The 20,116-nt window shown below is 46.1% G+C and overlaps 1 protein-coding gene across 16 annotated transcripts in view; it reads right to left on the bottom strand.

Moving 5' to 3' along the window:
* ADGRB1 (adhesion G protein-coupled receptor B1) overlaps nt 1-20,116 on the bottom strand; it is a 282,418-nt gene that overhangs the window by 27,287 nt on the left and 235,015 nt on the right. For 11 of the 16 annotated variants that reach the window (XM_064399042.1, XM_064399067.1, XM_064399077.1 and 8 more), the window contains 3 exons: nt 15,442-15,508; nt 11,772-11,857; nt 6,027-6,125 (listed from right to left, as the gene is read on the bottom strand). In XM_064399042.1, coding sequence (XP_064255112.1) covers nt 6,027-6,125; nt 11,772-11,857; nt 15,442-15,508 — 252 coding nt within the window. The remainder of the gene's footprint in view (nt 1-6,026; nt 6,126-11,771; nt 11,858-15,441; nt 15,509-20,116) is intronic. The other 5 variants (XM_064399149.1, XM_064399109.1, XM_064399130.1 and 2 more) reach the window with 1 other exon arrangement.

Here is a 20,116-nt window from a genome sequence, read left to right as displayed (position 1 = left end):
TGGAAAGATAAGATTTGGTTGAAAAGGAACCTTTCTAGATGTGTCTTCCATGCAAGTATCAGCCAATACAACATGGCTGAATAGATGAAATAATTCTAGCAGCAAGGGGATGGTCTGCTGGGAAAGGTCTGTAAGAGACAACCCTGCTTCCTGGAATTATCTGGTATTCCAGAACACTTCTGGTACACCCATTCTGTGGATGTTACTGTCACCAAGGTGGAACAGGAAACCTGGCAATGGATCTGAGCCAGGTCTGAACCAAATAACTGAATCTGGGTTTTCCATTCCTGAAAAGAGCTTCAGGCTCATAATGACAATGAACTGGATCTGGATCCAAGACTTAGATGTGGATCTGGGGTTGCAAGGGATGCTGCTGAGAAGGTAAATTTTATGTAAATTATGTTTCCCTTCAGCAAATGGTCAGATATGAATCCACTGGTTTCAAAACCTGCTTCAAGAATAAATTGTTTGAGTCAATTTGCTCTGCCCTTCCAGCTGAGCTGATGACCACATATTCAGCTGGATCAAATCAGGATTTTCCCAAGTTGTGCTGACTTACATCAGCTCAGAGTTCTGCTCTCTTTGTGATTCACCTTCCAGATGCCTTCTCAGCAGCATTCATCCCTTACAAAATTGATGGAAATTCTGCTTGATACTTGAATGCATCATCTTTATTCTCAGGCAGCAGGTGGCAACAGGTCACAGGAAATGGATCTCACTCTAATTTCACTTGCAAGGTTCTGCTTAGATTTTTGAAATATTAAACTCCAAATTAAAAGCTCCATTACAGAAATCTGGTACAGGCTGAAATTTCAGGTGAAAACTTACAGGAAGACATGTGGGTTTTCTGTGAGACTGCCCTTAATTCTACTTGCTCTGAGCTGAATTCATAGCAGGACTCCAACCACCTTCCCACCTGTCCCTTTTTTTGGGGGGCACAGTGAATCCTTAAAAAGATCCCGGAATTACTTAAGAGGACCTAAGAAATACCACATTAGGGTGCTTATCACGAGATGTGATATGAAATGATCAATTGTTATACAAAGACACTGTGACCACCTAATGGCTTTTCATGGATTAGCCATGATCAATAAATCCATTACTTTTATTGCTTGGGACAAAGGAATTAGCTGGCAGATCCTCTTATTTATCCTATTTATGACAGCTCTCAGGACAAGTGACAGCAGCATCCCATCTGAGGTTGGAAAAGACCTCTAAGATCAAGTCCAAATCTTTTCCCAGCACTGCAAAACCCAGCACTAAACCATGTCTCCAAGTGCCACATTTACACAGCTTTTAAATCCTTCTGGGATGGGGACTCCAGCATCTCCTGAACAATCTGTGCCAATGTTTGATCATCCTTTCAGTGAAGAAATTTTCCCCAACATCCAACCTGAACCTCTCCTGGTGCAACCTGAGGCCATTTCCTTTCATTCGGTTGCTTGATAGAAGAGACCAACCCCTTCAAGGAGTGATAATGTCCTCCCAATCCTCCTTTTCTCCAGGATAAACCATCCCAGCTCCCTCAACCACTCCTAATGTGGGATCTACCATGGGAAACACTAAGCCTTAGGAAAGCACACACCAGACCCTGCCCTGGCAGCAAGGATTTGGCCAAAATGACAAAATCTATCTGGTTTTGTCCTTTACGCAGCTGGAAGCATGGAGAGTCTTTGTCTTTGCAAAAGAAGCAGAATAAATGGATTGCACTTAGAGGAAAGCAATGGAAAGAGCAAAAAGAATGGGTTTGGAGATAAAGATCTACATGAAGAAAGATGAAGAGTCCTGCACCCTGAGAAAAGGCAAGTGCAGGGGGACACACAGGACATGCCAATAAAGATGTAGAGGGCCATTACAAAGGGCAAAGTGATCAATTATTTTCATTACTCAACCCTGACGGAGCAGCAGCAACTTAGGTTAAAGAAGCAGCAGAAGGAAAAAAAAAATCACTTTATAATTCAAAAGCAGCTCCTGGAGAGGAGCTCTGAAAAGGGAATTGGTCGCTGGACTCAACAAATAATGGATGGCTCCTTACACACCAGCAGTTCTGCTGCAGGAACATCACAGTACAGGGATGTGCTTTATTTATTCTCTCATGCTTCTCTGCTCCTCTGACCTGTATTCACAGAATTACAGAATCATGGAATGGTTTGGGCTGGAAGGGACCTTAAAAACCATCTAACTCCACCCGACTGCCATGAGCAGGGACACTTTTCACTAGACCAGGCTGCTCACAGCTCCATCCAACCTGGCTTTAAACACTTTTTAAACACTTAAAAACTTTTCCTCCCAAAAGCAAGAGTGTTGTCCCAATTTTAAGGCCACTTTCAGAGCAAATCCCTGTAACTCAATGCCTATATAACCAAGATAGGAAACCTGTAACCAAAAAAGAGGGGAAACTCTGATGCTCCTCCCTTACACAGGCAAAAAAGAAACACCTGCTGTGATTTCTACTCTCCCCTAAAAGATGATTCTACCCCCAGTAGCTGCAATTTAAATAATAAAATTAGGGGAGCAAGAAATCAAATGCCTGTAAACTGCCCTGAGCAGACTGGTCTGGTGGAAAGTGTTCATAGTGAGGGGTCTGGAATGAGATGAACTTTAGGGTCCCTCCCAACCCAAACCATTCTGTGATGATTTTATGACACATGAGACAGGCAGGTGATGAGGCAGCTGTGACCAGACTGCTTCATTATTCACCTTTAATTAAGGAAGGTGCTCCCTTAGAGTCCAAGAAGGACTTGCAGGATCCAGGTATTATCCCCAGGTAAGGATAGGATTTCAAATTCCTTGAACCATGAGGACAACACTCTCCTGAGGAACTTCCTAGACCAGCCATGCATGGAAGCACTGACTCACATTAATTCTGGAATTACAATACAGGCAGAAAATTTGACATCCAAGACTCCCTAAAAGGATATTGAGCCAATAAAAAGGGCAAAACCCTTAGATGGGAGATTTGACTCGTAAATTCCTAAGGATTTAAGAGGAATGATGATGATAAGGGTCTTGAGGAACCCCTGACATTGGCTCTTGGGTGGGGTGCCTGGAAAAATACACTGTGCCAGGGTTTTAGTCTCGGGCCTGTCTCTTCCCACTGATCAGAGCCTGAGGGTCTAGATTTCCAATGAGCTGCTTGGCAAGGATTCATAAATTCATGGAATGGTTTGGGTTGGAAGGGACCTTAAAGATCATTTAGTTTCAACCCCCTGGCATGGGCAGGGACACCTTCCACTATCCCAGGTTGCTCAGAGCTCTGTCCAACCTGGCCTTGGACACTTTCAGGGATGAAAAATCAACTTACTTCCTTCCATCCATCCATCCATCCATCCATCCATCCATCCATCCATCCATCCATCCATCCATCCATCCATCCATCCATCCATCCCTCAGCATTCCCTGCTATCTGCAGTGGATTCCCTCATTCACAGCCAGCACCAAGAAAAGCCAAGCCGCCCCTGAGACATGTTTTCCATCTCAGATAAAATAATTTCCACAGGTAGCAAAGATAAATTAATTTCAAGGCAACATTTCACTGGCTGAGGGTGCCCTATAGGCAGCAATAAATGGGAGGAAATGTGGGAACACAGGTCTTCCAGTGGCAAAACCTGCCCAAGATCTTCTTCAGCACAGCCTGAAGGGAAGGATTTATTTAACCCACACCTGTCAAGTCCAGATAACCCCTAACAGGTCACAGACATCCAAAGATTTCCATTTATCCTTCCCCAGGTCAAGAAATCACACAATTTCCAGTACTTATTTTTCCACTTCTGTCACTTTTCTCTCCCATCAGTTCCCTCTGTTTTTCGTCCTTTTCACATTCCCTTCTCCAACCACAGATCTCACCACAAAGATTTCCAAAATCCAAGAAAAACATTCTAATGGATCTCTTTCTCACTCTGTGCTACCCCAGAAATAAAACTCTGGAATCCAAGGAAGGGAAGCTGGGGAGGGCATGAGCAACTCCAGCAGGAACAAGGCAGGAACACCCTTGATGTACTCTGCATTAAAAAATTATGGTTCATTCCAGGCCAGGAAGGAACCAGGAATCCTAATGGCATTTAATCCACATTTAAAGACTCCAAAACTGAATGGCAGAGCTGCTGCAAGGTCTGGGAGGAGGGAGCCCAGCAGAAGGGTGGCAGTGGCATGAAGAATAATCACAGTTTTGCCTTTTGGCAACCTCATTTACAAGAAATTTGGAGGAGGAAAACCAGGAACAGTTCAGCTGCGGGATGAAGTGGATCACAAGGGGAAATGAGTGAGCTTATTTGTGTATTCCTCAGTGTTCCCTGTGCAAGGATAAGAGCATGGGACACTTGAGGACAAACAACCAAATTGATACCGGGCACTGTCATCTGAGGTACCCAATCTGCTGGGAAACAAAACAGTAAAAAAATCCTCTTACAAGAGCCCTCCAATTTCTGTCAATCCACTTAAATTAGAGAAGCAGAATGAATAGGAGATCTGGCTTTCACATCCCTTTTTCTCCTGATTTGGAGATGAATCAGAATTTGTGATTTATTGCAGACCAATGTCAGACACTATTGGAGAGGGACTTGAGACTGTTTAACTTTTAAAATTAATTTACTATGAACAGAAAGCCTCTCCTATTTAAGAGTCTAATTTATTAATAGTAAATCTACTGCTGGTTTAACATTGCTCTGCAGTTACAGGAATCCAAAAAGCAGCGAGCTGCTCATTCCAGACTTGTGGTACACATGTCTGGACTGATTCCATCTCAGCTGGGCATTGCTGAAAAAGGTGAGTAAATGACCTTAGCAGTGAAAAATACATCAAATTTTGTTCAGTTCTTCATTTCACCGAGAAAACCACAGAATCATAAAACGGTTTAGAAGAGGCCTTAAAGAACATCTCATTCCAACCCCCTGCCATGAACAGGGACACCTTCCAGGTGCTCTTGAGTTGATTTTCTTTTATCTTTCTGCATTTTGAGAGCTGGCCATCGGCTGCCTTTTTTAGTTTAGATTAATTAAAGGTAGGAATTTTCAAACTGCAAATGATCTGAGACTGTTTCCCTCACACATTTTGCATGTATTAATTTAGACATCAAAACCAAAGTGTAGCATCACTTGGATATGATACAGATAATAAAATTTCCAAAAGGGAAGGAAGAAAGACAAACCTTCCCTCATCACTCTCCCTCCAACCTTAACCTTTGTGAAAAAAGCCAACCACATAAATAGCAATTTCTCCAGCAGAACAAAGCTCTGGAATTTTATTTTTTTTTAAGCTAACTCTAGCAGCATCTAAGAAGAGATTTAACAGCATTTGACTTTTGTAACTCAGAGCTATGAAACGCTTTAAGATTTTGAGAATTAATTCCAAGTGCTTTCAGGGGTCCAAAAGAGGCAGTCAACACTTATCAAATCAGACCTGCAGGCCTACAAGGTATTAACTTCAGCATTTCATAAGAGGAGAAAAAAAACCACTTAGAAGTGATTCACCAACTCACTTAAACCACACTCAGTGCTCTGCAGCCTCTGGAGGAAAACACTTAAGCAGGTGCTCAAGTGGTTGATAAAACTGAATTTTGGAGTCCCTATCTACCACCAGAATTACTGGGAATCACAGCTTTAAGTCTGGAACTCCAAGAACGGAGCATAAAACAAATTAAAAAAAAATTAAACATGGCTTGCAACAAATGCAGAGTCCCTTTGTCTTCCATGGGCTGGTCACATGCTTAAATCTTAAATCTAGGCATGTCAAAAAAGTGCTTTCAGGATCCAGCCCATCAGCTCCAGGGGTGTTGCAGGAGCCCTGCTCTACTCATGGCCCACAGAATGAGGTTGGGGAGAGCTGGGGGATGTCAGGGATGTGGGCAGGGAATGGGGAGAGAAAACAAACACGGGCTGGTGAGTGCAGGGAAATGGAAGAGGGAAATAAAAAAAGGAACTGAAAAGCGAAAATCAAAATGAAAAGAAAAAAAACCAAACCAAAACAAAACAAAAAAAGAAGTGGAAAGTAAGAAAGAAAGAAAAGAAGTTGAAATTAGAGGAACTAACATGGCGTTACTGGTGGCTGTGGCCGAAACTTCAGCAGAAGAAACTACTCCACACTTGGAACATTTGAGCGTCATGCCGTAAAGGGGCACTGCCATCTGACTGCAATTAAAACCAAAAGACTGAAACAAAACAAAACACTTCGCTCATGAGCACAAACGTCGAAAGGAAAGGGAAAGAGAAGCCAAAAAGAAAGGAAGGAGAAAAGGGAGCCAACCAACCATACCCAGTTTGGGAAGAGAAATGAAAGACAGGCAGGAATTAAAACTCTCTCATCTGTACCACTCCAGATGCGGGGAACGGGGGGAAATGGACAACTCAGATTTGTTGGTGCTGCTGGAGAGGGTGGAACTGTGTTGGTGAAAGTCATGCCAGATTCAGGGTGTCTCTCTGGCACCCACGGAAGAGAAACCAGTACTGCTCTCCCAGTCTCCACCTCCTTCTTTTAGTTTGGTTTTTTTTTGGGTTTTTTTGAGAAATTGCTCTTTTCCCTCCTGGCCTTTTTGCTCCAAAACAAAAAAGGTGGCAGGGTTGTGCAGTAGAAGGCAAGAAGTAGGGCTGTGGGGGCTGTGCCTGCTTATCTTCTGTCCTAAAGCAATGCAAGGGATAAGTCACTTATCTTCTCTGACTGGGAGCTGGTGAGACCAGGACAGAGGCCACTCTTGGTTTCTGCTCAGAGGCCACTTTTTGATTTTTGTTTCCCTCACTGATGCAGGATGGGACTCTTTTATGTCCAGAAATTAATCCTGAGCTTGGGTGTTTCCTTAGCCCCCTAACCTGCCCTGAAAGGAACCCAACTGGCTGACTGTTTCTGAGACATTCCTTCTCTCACATCCTGTTCTGGAGCCAAAAACAACTTTGGGATGAACCCTGAGAATTATTCCCACCTGCTGCTCCCACTTTTTCTTTTTTTTGGATGGGACCAACCACAGAAACAGGCCACTGAGGGCTGCTGGTATGAGGGGATCTGCTAAAGCACATCCTTGGGATTTTTAGTGGCTGATGTGTGGGAACCCCCCCATCCCACCAATTCAGCTCCTCTCTGGGAGCCCAGAAGCCACATTAGCTTGGCACTGGCCCCGTTTCTTCCCAGAATGTATTGGTTGTGTGCTCTTCCTGGCCTGCACAGATCCACACCCACGTCAGATCTGGCTTGGAAAACGGGAAGGAGTCTGCAAAACATCCCCCAGGACCTTCCTGCTGTGCCTGGCATCAGAGAAGACATGAAATCACTGCCAGAGGACAGCACAGGGTCTGTCATCCCTGGGGTGTGTGGTGGGGATGCTGCTGAGGGAGGTTTGCCCCAACCAGGAGGGGTTTTATGTCCCTGCCCTGCCTGGGAGAGAGATCAGGGGACTCCACAGAGCATTTCTTAGCTTTGGTGGCTCTCTGTTCAGTCTCACTGCAAAAATACATCCTTAATGAGCACCAACACAGCAGCAGCAGTGGGCCCAGTGGCCCCCTTTCAAGTGGCTATTGATTGTTCTTTTCATTAATTACAGTGACATAAGTCATCATTCCCATGCAGAATAATGACTAAGGCATCCCACAGAAGCTTTCAGACACAGAGGAAATTAGCTCCTGTGTCCACAGATAAATATCTTCCAGGAAGGATGGTGTAAATCCTGTGAGGACAATGGCTGAACCAAAGATAAAGTGGGTCTGGAGAGGCATTAGGTGCACGACCCTTAAAAAAATATATATACAACAGCTTATCCCCAAATCTATAAGCCACAAAGAACAGATAAGCAGAGAGACAGAGAAAGGCAGAGATAGGCAGCAAAAAGAAAAAAAGTAGATTGACTTGAGGAATTTGATGGGAAACTGTACCAGAAAAAACATGAATGACATTGAATCACAGAGAACTGGCCAAGAGACCACTGTAAACACACAACTGTAGCTGCTGTTGGGTGTGTTTATACAGAAAGTTGCAAGCAGTGGGCACTGATGTGGGTACATTTATCTCCTAATTCCTTCTGGCTGGGGGCATGAGGTTGTTAATATATTGAATTTCCGTAGCAGGTTTAGATTGGCGCCTGTGCATATGAAAGGGAAGCTAATTAAATAATCACAGTGAATAATGCCTTCATTTAATTTAGCTTTTTCTGCTTCCTAAACATCCACAAACAGCTCCTGGGCTCATCTGGTGTGCTCACTGGAGCCTGGACTTTGCTGCCTTTTATTGAGCAGTGCTTTCCACCATCCACAGCCTGAAGAGCAGGAGCACTGCTTCCAACAGGAACCATTCCCAGAGGAAGGACAACCCCAATCCCTTCCTGCCTCAGTGCAGTTATCACCTTCCTAATCACTCTCTCCCCTGTGTGCTCTGACAACCCAGCCCTGTTCCACCCCATCAGGACACCTGAACAGAGATTATTTCACACAAGGTTTTGGGGCAAACTCCTCTTGGGTGGTTTTTGTGATCAATAGAGATAAAAGAAGAGGTCCTCAAAGGGAGGACAAGGTTCCTGTCTCTCCTCAGAAGTGGCAGAGGAAGCCCAGAGAAATTAAACTCAGCTAAAATTAGCCTTGGTGAATATCCCTGATGGTTTCAATCCTCCTCCCTGCCTGTGTGAGCACACAACTGTGGAATAAACACTGGCTGAATGCATTTGAAATTCATTTTAAAGGCTCCTGACATTAAAACATTCATTTTTTGGTAGTAATCCCTTCAAGAGAGCTCAAACACTGGTGGTAGAGTTGGCCACCAACAGAGACTGTTTTCTGGGATGGTTTTCTCCATTCCCAGACAGGTTTTGGCTTTTCTCCAGCTCTCCAGGTATTCACACCCCCTTCTCTACAGCCTGGTTTTGTGATCCACCTATAAAACCACTGCCACTACAAAATCTGCATTTTCTGACAGATGTGACAACAATAATCACAGCTATTTCCACTGCTAAGTACGGGGCAGAATTCCTGTGTGTCGGGTACTATTTCATGAGAACTGTTGGCATGGATGAATTTGTGACAACCAATCTGTGGAGTGTGTGCTGGGCTCCTCTTAACATCCAACAGCTCTTTATTCCCTTATTTTTGGTGGATTTTTTTTCACCCTTTTTAAAAGTTGTTTTTGCAACACTGAACCATACTTCTTGCCTCTGCTAAAGGAAACACAACATTTCTTTAGACCATCTCCTCAGGTCCAAACATCTCCAAGGCCGTTTACTCATTCTGATTTTCTTCAGATCTACCTTCCAACACGGTTCCCAAGCCCAGGCCAGAAGCAGAGAACTAAAGGGAAAAGGGCACCAGGGCTCTCAAAAGTGCTCCCACACTCTCAGCAGGGGCACTTGGGAAGGGAGAACAAAACCACTGAGCACAGATAAGGCTTAAAAGTGCTGCACACACACACACGGACACGAAAGAAGGGGGGGAAAAAGAGAAAAGAAAGAAAAAAAACAAAGAACATCAGAAAAATTACTTTTTTTGTTTTGTTTTTTTTTTTTTTTTTGTTGTTTGTTTTGTTGCCTCGCAGGTTTTGTTTTTAAAGCCCAACTCTGAGTGTGATCAATAACCAGCTGCTGTGTATTAAATAAGGTCACTGCGTGTGCAGTTTGGATTAGAGAGGGAGGGACTGAGAGGCAGCAACTCTCAGTTGCTTTGCTAATCCAATAAACCACTTATTGCAGCGCTGACTTTCAAGTGGAATTACCCTGCTCCAGACCCTGCCTTGCAGCCAGGGTGTTGTTTTGAGTTCTCTCTTTGTCAAGAAGGCATCATCCAGAATGAAGCACTTGCTTGTTAGCAGCTGCTCGAAGCAATGCACCAAGGTCACTTCCTTGCATATTTTTCAACCCAGCAGCAGCTGGTATCTCTGATCATCCAAATTTTCTCTTGTTTTATGGCCATGGCACTGCTCAGGCACCAAAATTCCCCTTTGCTGCACCCAGGGACCCCAAGGCTTGGTTGTGTCAACACTGCTGATAAACCATGAGCCTGAACAGGTCCCTGTGTTTCTCACAAAATTGTTGAGGTTGGAAAAGTCCTCCAGGATTGAGTCCAAACTTTTGATCACAACCCTCCATGGCTATTGAACTTTATCACAAAGTCCCAGGTCCACTTGTTTCTGGAGCACTTCCAGGGATGGTGACTCCACCACTTCCCCAGGCAGGCTGTTCCAAAGCGTGGTCATCCTTTCAGGGATGAAATTTTTCCAAATATCCAACCTGGACTTCCCCTGGTGCAGCCTGAGGCCATTTCTCCTTTTCCTGTCACTTGTTACCTGGGAGTAGACACTGACCCTCACCTCACCACACCACTCCCTGTTTCAGGGAGCTGTGATGAGGTCTCACCTGAGCCTCCTCTTCTCCAGGCTGAGCCTCCCCTGGTGCTCCAGACCCTTCCCCAGCTCTGTTCCCTTTTCTGGACATGCTCCAGCCCCTCAAGGTCTTTCCTGGAGTGAGGGGCCCAAAAGTGAACACAGGATTTGAGGTGCTGGATGAGAATTTGCCTCTACCCTGGGTTTTGCCTCCACCACTCAATTAAAAACTGGTGTCAGGAATATTGAACCTCTTCTATATTATCCACCCCTGCCCTCTGAGACTCAGTGGAGACTCCTTCTCCATCCACTTGGACAGACAGGATATATCCATGCATCCTGTGCTGTCTCCATCAGCCTCCAAAGGTTTCAAACTCTGCCTCCATGCAGAGGAACCAGAACAGCTTTTGCTCTCCTCATTCCTTTGTGAACAACTTCTTCCTTCCAGAACACAGCTGTTACCCACAGTGATAAATCGAATTCCTGCAGTGGACAACTGGGAGCAGAGATCCCTGCTTTTCCCAACACCAGGTAAGGACAGAGCTTTTCTAACTGCAGCAAAGAGCCAAAAAGGCAGGGGAAAGCAACACACATCTGACCTGGTTATCTGTGGAGAATCAGAGTGTCAGCCTGCCATTTCTGTCCTTTGCTCAGGGATAAAATCTGAGCAGACTGCAGGTTTGTGCCTGAAAATGGAGAGGAGAGGGATTCTCATCCTGCTGGGTATGCTGGCAGTGGCAAAATAGCCACTGCCAAAAGTGAGTAACCCAAGAGAGAGCCCTGCCCGGGAGCTGCTGCCCTGGGCAGAGCCCTGGGAAACACCAGGGTGGGGAGAAATGGGGAATCGACTCTTGGATTTACACTCCGAAGGAAACCAGGTAAGAAAAATCCCCTGGATTCAGGAATGGAGGCTGTGGAGAAGATAAAGAACCTCAGGTGGCAGCAGAATCTTTTCTCGCAGCACAGGTTCTTAACTCACCTCTCCTACTGCATCCATCTGCTGCTCTGTTCTCTGCCAGACCTCCAGAACCCATTCCCTTCCAGCACACACCTCTGCTGTCCCTGAGACCCCTGCCAGCCCTCAGACACAACCCCTTTGTCACCCAGCTCGTGCCACAACTCAGCAGTGCTGAGTCTCTCTCTGCTGTCTCCAGGAGCTGGTGACAAGAGCCACTTTGCTCTCCCTTATTTCTGGGAGGATGTATCAGCCTTGGCTGAAGCCATTTTAACAAAGAGATGAACTTCTATCCTTCCTCCACAGCAACACAGGGCTGCTTCTTGGATTTTTGTGTCCTGCTGCACTGAATGACAGTGCAAAGACATTAAACCAAGTGTGGTTTTTTCTTTCATTTTTAAAAAATCTGGTTTTGCTCTTTTTTTGTCTGCATCCTCAATCTCTATTTTCACCCCTTGCCTGGTTATTGATCACAACCTTGGGTATTTTTGGTTTTTATTTTCACTCTTTACTTAGATGTATTGATAAGGCATACCCTGCCCGTTCCTTCAGTTTCTTATCTGTTATTCCATCTTTGGATACAAGTTTGTTAAAAACCAGAATGCCAATAACCATGTTCACCTGTCAAAAGAGAAACAACACACAAGTTTTGTTCTCAAGAGGGTCAGGTCAAGCTCGGTAACACAGAAGGGTTTCTCCCAAAGCCAGGTCACACCTCTGCAGGCCACCACCCCTTGTGTCCCCCACTGTCCCACCTCCCCTGGCCGTGCATCAGTGAGTGCAGGACAGCAGAATGCAGCTGGCAGCAGATCAGGGAGGTTGGAGAATCTTTAAGATTGGAAAAGACCCCCCAAGATCATCAAGTCCAACCCTCAGCCAGGTCTCCATGAAGCAGGAGAGACTGGGAATTTCCCAGATTGCTGCAGGGCTGCTTGAACCCCAACACTGCTTGAGGTCCAGCAAGGCAAACTCCAGGCACAGCAACAATTTTTTGGGCTAATATAAATTGAGAGTGGCCAGTACAGAGAAGAGCAGTGGGCTGGCATGGGCTGCTTCCCAAAGCACCTTCTGGAGTCAGAAGCAGCATTAAGAGAATGCAGACAATGTGCCACAGATCTTTCCCGGTGACACACCACTGCTGGTCTCAAAATAAGAGGTGGAGGGAAACTGGAGCAAGTAGAAACATTGTCTGCTCTGGTGGGATGTCTTGGAAGATACTGAAGATGGTACAGCACAGAGAATTCCCAAAAAAATCAGTGGGTGATACAATTCCATGCAGTCCATTTTCCTCAGGGTGAGAGCAGGGATATCTGTGTCCATCAGAAACAAAAATCCACAGTGAAACACAGGCTGGACAGGAGCTGAGATCCTGCAAAGTGACCCCAAACTCCTCCCTGTGCCTTTCCAGCTGCATCCACTGCTGCCAGCTGCATCTGCTTTACAAACCCCATCCCCAGCACGTTAGTGACACACCAGCCCCACCTCTGTGTGGAGGAGGTCATGATGGTGGAAAAATGAGACATTCTCCTGGTTTTTCTGTCAGTGGAACAGCTGCTGGTGGTAGAAATGTGTGGTCAATGCTGTTTTGCATGTGGGGCTTGCAGGGAAATGTTTTAAGGCCAAATTCAGAGATAAATTAATGTGACTTTACGTGTTTGTGATTTTAAGAGATCCAAAGAGTCACCTGACCCAAAGGAAGGGACCAAGCCTCTGCCTAATTGCCTAAATCACCCTCAAAACAATGATCAATCTTTCTGCTGGTTTCACCAGCTCAGTGATGTGGAGCCCACAGCTGGGAATCCACGGAAAGTCTCAGAAATTGCAGTTCCTTTTGTGTGCATCAGCTGCTGGGTCAGCAGACAGCTGAGGCCACTTCTAGAGTTCACCATGGTATTGATTCAGAGAAACAACACTGGCAAGCCAGGCACAGTGACACAGCCAAGGATCAGCAGGAAATCAAAGCCTGGTTCTGAGCCTGGAAAGAGAGGGAGTGCTTTGAAAGGATCACTGATCCTTCACTGTGGAGGATCCAAAGTTTTTCCTTAAGGGGCAGCCAGGCAGGAGGAAAGGTGGGGTTGAAGTGTGGCTGGATCTCTCCTAGGGCTGGCCAAAGTGTGCATCCTCACTCCTAAAGAGCAGGGGAGACAACAAAGAGAAGTTCTGCACTGGTTTTAATCAATCAATCAATCAATCAATCAATCAAGTACACTGATCACCACGATCAACACCCTGCTCTGATCCTGGCTCCACTTCTTTCCTAAGTCAGGGATACCACATGGACATTCTTCCAATAACATGCAGAGTAGCTTTACTTCTTCATCTTTGAGACAACTTCCAGAAGCAAAGCCTCAAGTCTGGAATTCCTGGAGGTAACCACGACCTGACCACTGCTGACCCTGTCCTCACTTTGTTCCATGAGCCTCCCCCTGCCTTCAGCCTGCACACAACTATCATGAGGCTGCTCCACCTCAGCTGGGTGAGCAAAACTGCTTCCAACAGCTCTGTGTTTAAGGCAGACCAGGATTTTTAAGAATAAAGGTCAAACCTTTATCCTTCAAAGCTGCAGCTGTGCAGTGTCAGTGGCCTGACTGAGTTATGAACATTGCTGAAGCTGCAGGCCAACCACCTTCAGAGTATTATCAACTTTTTGAGCTCATCTGTTTGCAGGTTCCCATTTATAAAAAGGCTTTCCATGCCTCTCCTTCTTCCCCAAGCTCTTTGGTGTCTCCGCCAGGGCAATATTCATTTGTCACTTTGGCCAGGAATGAGTCAGGGAGTCTAAATGAGGCGTGTGGCCTCTCCCTTGGTGCTGATCAGGGCCAGACACCCCCAGAGATGATTCACCACTGCCAAATACCAGCTGCAGGAGCCACCATTTGCATGTGCTGACCCCTCTGTGAGGACATCCCATTTCCACTGCTTGATGGCGAGGGAAATCTGAGCTGCCAAATGGAAGCAGGCTCCTGCGTTCTCCTCAGACTTTAAAAGATGAAAAAGAGAAAGATCACGTCCCTTGTTGCTGGCACAACAAAAGTGAGGTGGTTTGAGGCAGCAGAGTGACTCTGGGCACTACCAAAGCTTCCTCCCTCCGAATCACTGTGTCACAACCCCACATGAAAGACCTCAGCTCCGACCAGTTTTGATTTCTTGCAGAGGAGGGGCCACTGTTGGCTTTCCTCTTTGTCACTGTGATGAAATGATGGCACCAAGGTGGTTTGATGTGCAGTGACAGCGCTGAGAATAGAGGCAGCAGGAGCTTTTTTGTGGAGTTATTCTCCTGTAAGCTCCTGCTGTGGGGCATTTCATCCCCCAGGCACTGCACGAAACAAAAGCCTGAATTGAAAAAGGAATTGTGAGTGTCAACAACCCCGTTCCTGTGGGGCTCTCCGGACCCTCAGAGGGCATAAAGCTCCTGCACTGGATAAAACAGTGGGCTGGAGAGAAACTGCAGAAAGATGTGGGGGCTCAAACGTGGCTTTAAACCCATCAGAAATTGCTGCAGGAGGGATTTCCTGGAGGAGCAGCAGTTCTCAGATTCTTTCAGCCCTGAGGCTTCTCATGGGCAGCGAGGCCTCAGCAGCAGGGAAGGAATGTCACCTCGAATGACACCTTAAATTCAAATTATAACTGGGCAATGTTGATGTTGGGGCTGTGCTCAAGCCAGGGGTGATGGGGCAGAAGAATGGACTCCCCATGCAGGAGCTGGAGTTTAGGAATGCCCACTTTAACCCTGCCATCTCTTTGAATTCAAAGCAAACGTGACATTTTTAGGCTCAGCTTTGATTTGCAGATTTCAATTTCACCTGCAAACAAGGAAATCTGCTCACATGCACTGGCCTGGGATGGACCAGGAATAAAATCTGGTCTGAAAAGCACCAGGAACAGCATTTTTCTGAAGGAAAATGTCAGAGTTTTCCACCATCATCCTGCCCTTCCATCCAGACACAGCAAAACCAAGGTAAAGCATCAATCAGATGTTAGGGGGCTCCAGTGAGGACAAAGGGGGAAGGTTGAGAGCTGAGGCACACTACATTTCAGAACCAACCCCATCCCAAAGTGTTGGCTTTGCTTGTTATTCCTGAAGGAGGAAGCTCTTTGAAACACAAGTGGAAATAAAGAGGGGCATTCTTGGGTTTAGAGAACAAGGAAATCGCTATAAGTTATAGAGGAGAAAAAAAAGAAATCTTTCAGACAAGCTTAAATACCAAAACGACAGCAGCCGCTGGTCCCACGAAGGCATAGAGGAGTCCTCCCTCTAATGACAGCCAGCAGCTGGAAAATGAAGAGAGAAGAGAAAGTGACCCAGTGGCAAATGTCCCCAACAGGCACATGCTGGCTTCTTCCCTTTGCCTGCCAGAGTTCAGACTGGGAGGTGACACCCCACGGCAAAAAATAAAAAAAAAAAAACCACAAAAATTCTCAGACTTTAAATCAAACAAGTTTTGCTTCCCATCTCTCCTGAACTTGCATAAAGGCTCCTCTGCCTGGGGAGCTGCCCTCGGGGTGACATCTGACAGGGAAATTCATGCAAAATTAAGGAGAGTGCTCTGTTTCAGACCAGGTCCTGGAAGCAGCTGCAGCATTTGGCTGGCAGGATGATGTTCTTGTCCTACTTACATGGGAGAAAGAGTGGAAAAAGTGGAAATCTTCCTCTGCTCATTTGCTGATCCCTGTGTGTTCCAGGGGTGCAGGACATTTCTTCCCTCCCTTTGAGACTGCCTCCAATGGGGAGATTTAACAACACAGCAGCAAAGTGGGAATTCACAGCATTCCCTGAGTGGAATTTCTTATGGAATGAGCTGAATGTGAGGTGCGTGGTGCCCCTTCTGGAAACCAGCTCATTCCTTCCCCCTCACACCACATAACCTGAGAAGGACATCTCCCTTCTGCACTGAGCAGATGTGGAATTTGGGCTCCTGAACTGCCTGATGCCTTCTCAAACTGAGGGAGCTCTCGTTGGACAGCTCTTGGTTGAAGACCTGGAAGTGTCCAAGGCCAGGCTGGATGGGGCTGGGAGCAACCTGGGATAGTGGAAGGAGTCCCTGCCAGGGCAGGGGGTTGGAATGAGATGACTTTGAAGGTCCCTTCCAACCCAAGTCATCTTCTGAGTTTTTGTTTTCAATGTTTGACTGTAAAGTCAGGAAGGAAACACTTTTCCCCCTTTCCCTTGTGAAATCTCCATCCTTGGAGACATTCAAAAACCACCTGGGTCACCGCCAGGTGACCCTGCTTGAGCAGGTGCTTGGACAAAGAAAAAAACCCTCAGGCTCTGTGACAGCCATGAACATCCACAGCAGCACTGGAGCTGAAATTCCTTTTTTTTTTTTTTTTTTGGTGGGGAATCCAGCAATTCAGGGCATGGACACACAAATTAAGTGCTGCAGGGCAGGAGAGGATGGGAATTTAGAGTGTGTCAGCAGCCCCTGGGAAAGTTTGCACGCTCTAACAGGGCAGAACCCTGGAGAAAATGTGGGATGGAGTAATCCTGTTTCAGCAGGAAACGAGCTGAAGAGCACGAAACCACAATGGAGAGGGAACTTTCTCCAAGCTCTTAACTCAGCTCAGCCTGCAGTAATTCACTTGCCCTGCCCTCAGCAAGATGCTTTCATCCTGCATCAGGAGTGAACTGATGCTCCCAGGGAAAAAAAAATAAAAATCTTCCTGGAAATATTTCAGCTTTGCTGATCAGCCTAATTTTCTTTTTTTAATTAAATCTCAGTTGCAAATAAATGTTAATTTTTTTTCACCCCAAAACAAGGAACATTTTTGAAAAGGCAGTCCAAAAAATGGAAGTATTTCAAACTGAGAATTAAAAGTAGGATATTCTGCTTTTTTCCAAGGTCTGAATCTTGTTTATGTCTAAATTAAACCTGTAATGTGCTAATTTAATCAGTTCTGATTTCTTCCTGATAGCAAGTTGCTCTGTCACAAGATGTCTGAGCAACTGTAATAATAAAATGAATAATCAGCTGAGGAGGGAGGGAGGGAGTAAAAATGAAGCTCTGGAGCTCTGTAATGACTGGAGGTCTCCCTAAATGCAAGAGGAGGGCTCCCAAATCCCAGTCCTTGTCCAAGCCTTTTCATCAATGCTCTATCCTGATTTTTGAGATGTTGTTTTCTCAGTTTCTCTTCCAACTGGTGGCTCAAATGAAGAAATTTGACAGCCCTGCACTGCAATTGGTGATGAGGACTTGGTGCAAAGAGGGTTCTCATTCCTGCAGGGTCCCTGGCAGCCCCTGCTCCCCTGGGAGCATCAGGAATTGTGGAGGTGAGCTCACACATCAGCAAGCACCAGCCCTGATCCCTCCTGACTGCCTGACCTCCCTGCCACAGCACTTCTTCAGAGCATTTCTGAGGCTGTCAGAGGTGCTGGCTGCCAGCACGGAAAAGGAAAGGGTGAAGGGATATCCAAGATTCAGAACTGACAGCAAACCCCAGCCTAGTGGAGATGCTTTTAGCCTCGTGCCTACGAGGCACAGAAATATTTGCATTTTGCTAAGAGGTTCCCTTGTAATTTCCAGCTGATCTCTTCAGTGATTTTTAAAATAAAATTATCACTGGAAGGGAGGAAGTGAATGGTTTAACAATTCCTGAGCAGTGTTTCCTTGACTGACAGCAGCTCTTGTGTTCAGTACAAAAAAAAACCCCTTTTTTCCAAACCATCTGATCTTTTTTGTGACTCTGCCACGGCACAGATGGGAGGTGGTGGCTCTTGTCCTGGGCCTGGGAAGGGCTGGCTTCCACTGAGCCCTTTTTCACACTGTCCAGCCCTGCCAGCCACTGCTCTCACCTCAATCCTGTGTAAGATGAGCCAGCACCAACAGAACACTTTGTAAAACTGAGATCACAGTCGGGAACCAGGGCTGGCCCACCCGTGTTTATCCAGAGATTAACCCAGGAGCTGCTGAGATACCTGTGGGTCACAAAAGCCCTGCTGCAGTGACACTCCAGGACCCCGAGAAATTTGCTGTGTGCAGGCTGTGCTCTCAGAAAACTTCTGATGAGCTCTCTTGTGGGGAAGGATGTGAGCTCCCAGCACCAGTGGCACAACCTCAATTATTCACTTCAAGCTTTAGGAGGTTGTTTGTGAAGCTTTAGAGGTCCAGAGGCAGTCCCTGGAGCACCAGCTAAAAGCAGAGTTATTATTCAGGCACTCAGCCTAATCTAAGGAGGTGATCAGTGGCAGGTCCTTTAGACCTATGGTACCCCTCAGACTTTCTCTGAGACTGCCCCAGCACGCTCCAAACAACAGCAGAATGTCCTTTCAAATGCAGTTCAGACAAGAGAAAGGAATAAAAGGAAAAATCCCCTTGTTGGAGAGTCCTGAGTAATAAAGGCTGAGTGAATGGCTGCTGGGAATCACCACTCACAGAACAACAGACACACTCCAAATCCTGCAGCACATATTCAATTTTTAATCTGAACCTCTCTCTCCCTCCTCAACTCATGACTCAGTGCAGTCTGGCCAGATAAATGGTAAATATTAAACATACTACAAGCTCCCTAAACTTACCACAGGCTCTCATCTCTCTGCATTAGAGTTTGGAGACACAGCCAAACCTTTGATGGGACAATTCTTGCTGGGACAGAGCCCTGTGCTGTTGCTCAGCTGTGTTTTCATTGTTAGAGAAAAGCTATCCCATGTACAATAAAAAAACAGGACCAAGCTGGGTGAAATCCTGCTGAGGACTCCTGATGGGAATTTGTTCCAGTGTGGCTGGGCCACCTTTGGCACATCCTGAAGATCCAACTGGGCTGGCAGATCCAGCCTCAAGACTCATCACACATTTCACACCCTGCCCCTTCCACCACCTCTGCCCTGAAAGTCTTTAACACCAAGATTAATTCTGCAAGGCCTTCAACACTTGCAGCTGTCCCCAAAATGCCCTCGTGACCATGTCCTGCAGTTGGATGTCAAAGGTTTTTTACCACTGTGAGTGGGATGAGAAAAAAAACCTGCTCTTGAGTGTTAAATTCTACGTTCACCTAAATATCAGAGCCCTGCTTTGACTTCATGTCTACCTCCACCACAGGAGCTCATGCACTGCTCTTGGGACCAGAAATTGTAGGGCTGGAAGATGCTTTAAAAGGCCCTGTGTGGTTTATGTGAGTTTTTAAATTATTTTTTTTAAAGTTCCTTGTGATTTATCTTGTCAGCTCTTGTCCCCTCCTTCCTAGGGAGGAATGTGCTGTGATTAAAGCTTTTCTTTCTCTCTATAAGCTGGAAATATTGGGCCTTGAAAGTCTGCAGTGCCCACCTGAAATGCCCCCTGAGTGCCCACCAGAGACAAAACTGGGCTGAAAGGACCTTCAAGATCACCTGGTTCCAACCCCCTGCCATGGGCAGGGACAATTCCCACTATCCCAGGGTCCTCCAAACCCTGTCCAACCTGGCCTTGGACACTTCCAGGGATGGGGCAGCCACAGCTCCTCCAGGCACCTGAGGGTCTCCCCACCCTCACAGGGAAGAATTTCTTCCCAATATCCAAGCAAAACCTCAAGTTTTGGAGTTCAGCTCTGAGATTGCTGCTGTGCAGTGCTGACTTTGCTCTGGGGGAGAGCTGAAACCAAGGGCCTCCCCACACAGCAATGCAACAGAGCTTTTAAGCCTTTTTGAGCAGTAAAAGAGGGCTAAGTGTGAATGCACTCCAGTCTGTCAGGGAGCCCTGTCCAGCTGGGCCCACAGCAATATTTGTTCCATGTTTTTAAATGCACAAAAGTGTAAATGTAACTCTCATTACAGAGATGCTCCATTCAGCATCAGGATTTGTGAACCCACCACTCAGTGCAAGTAAGTTCTGTTTAACTCTGGTTCTTGGGAAAGCCAATTCCAGCAGGAATTCAGAGAACCACGGAATGGGTTTGGGTTGGAAGAGTCCT

This window comes from Passer domesticus, chromosome 1, assembly GCF_036417665.1.
Source record: "Passer domesticus isolate bPasDom1 chromosome 1, bPasDom1.hap1, whole genome shotgun sequence".
Lineage (NCBI taxonomy): Eukaryota > Metazoa > Chordata > Aves > Passeriformes > Passeridae > Passer > Passer domesticus.
This window is presented reverse-complemented; position numbering and strand designations above follow the sequence as displayed.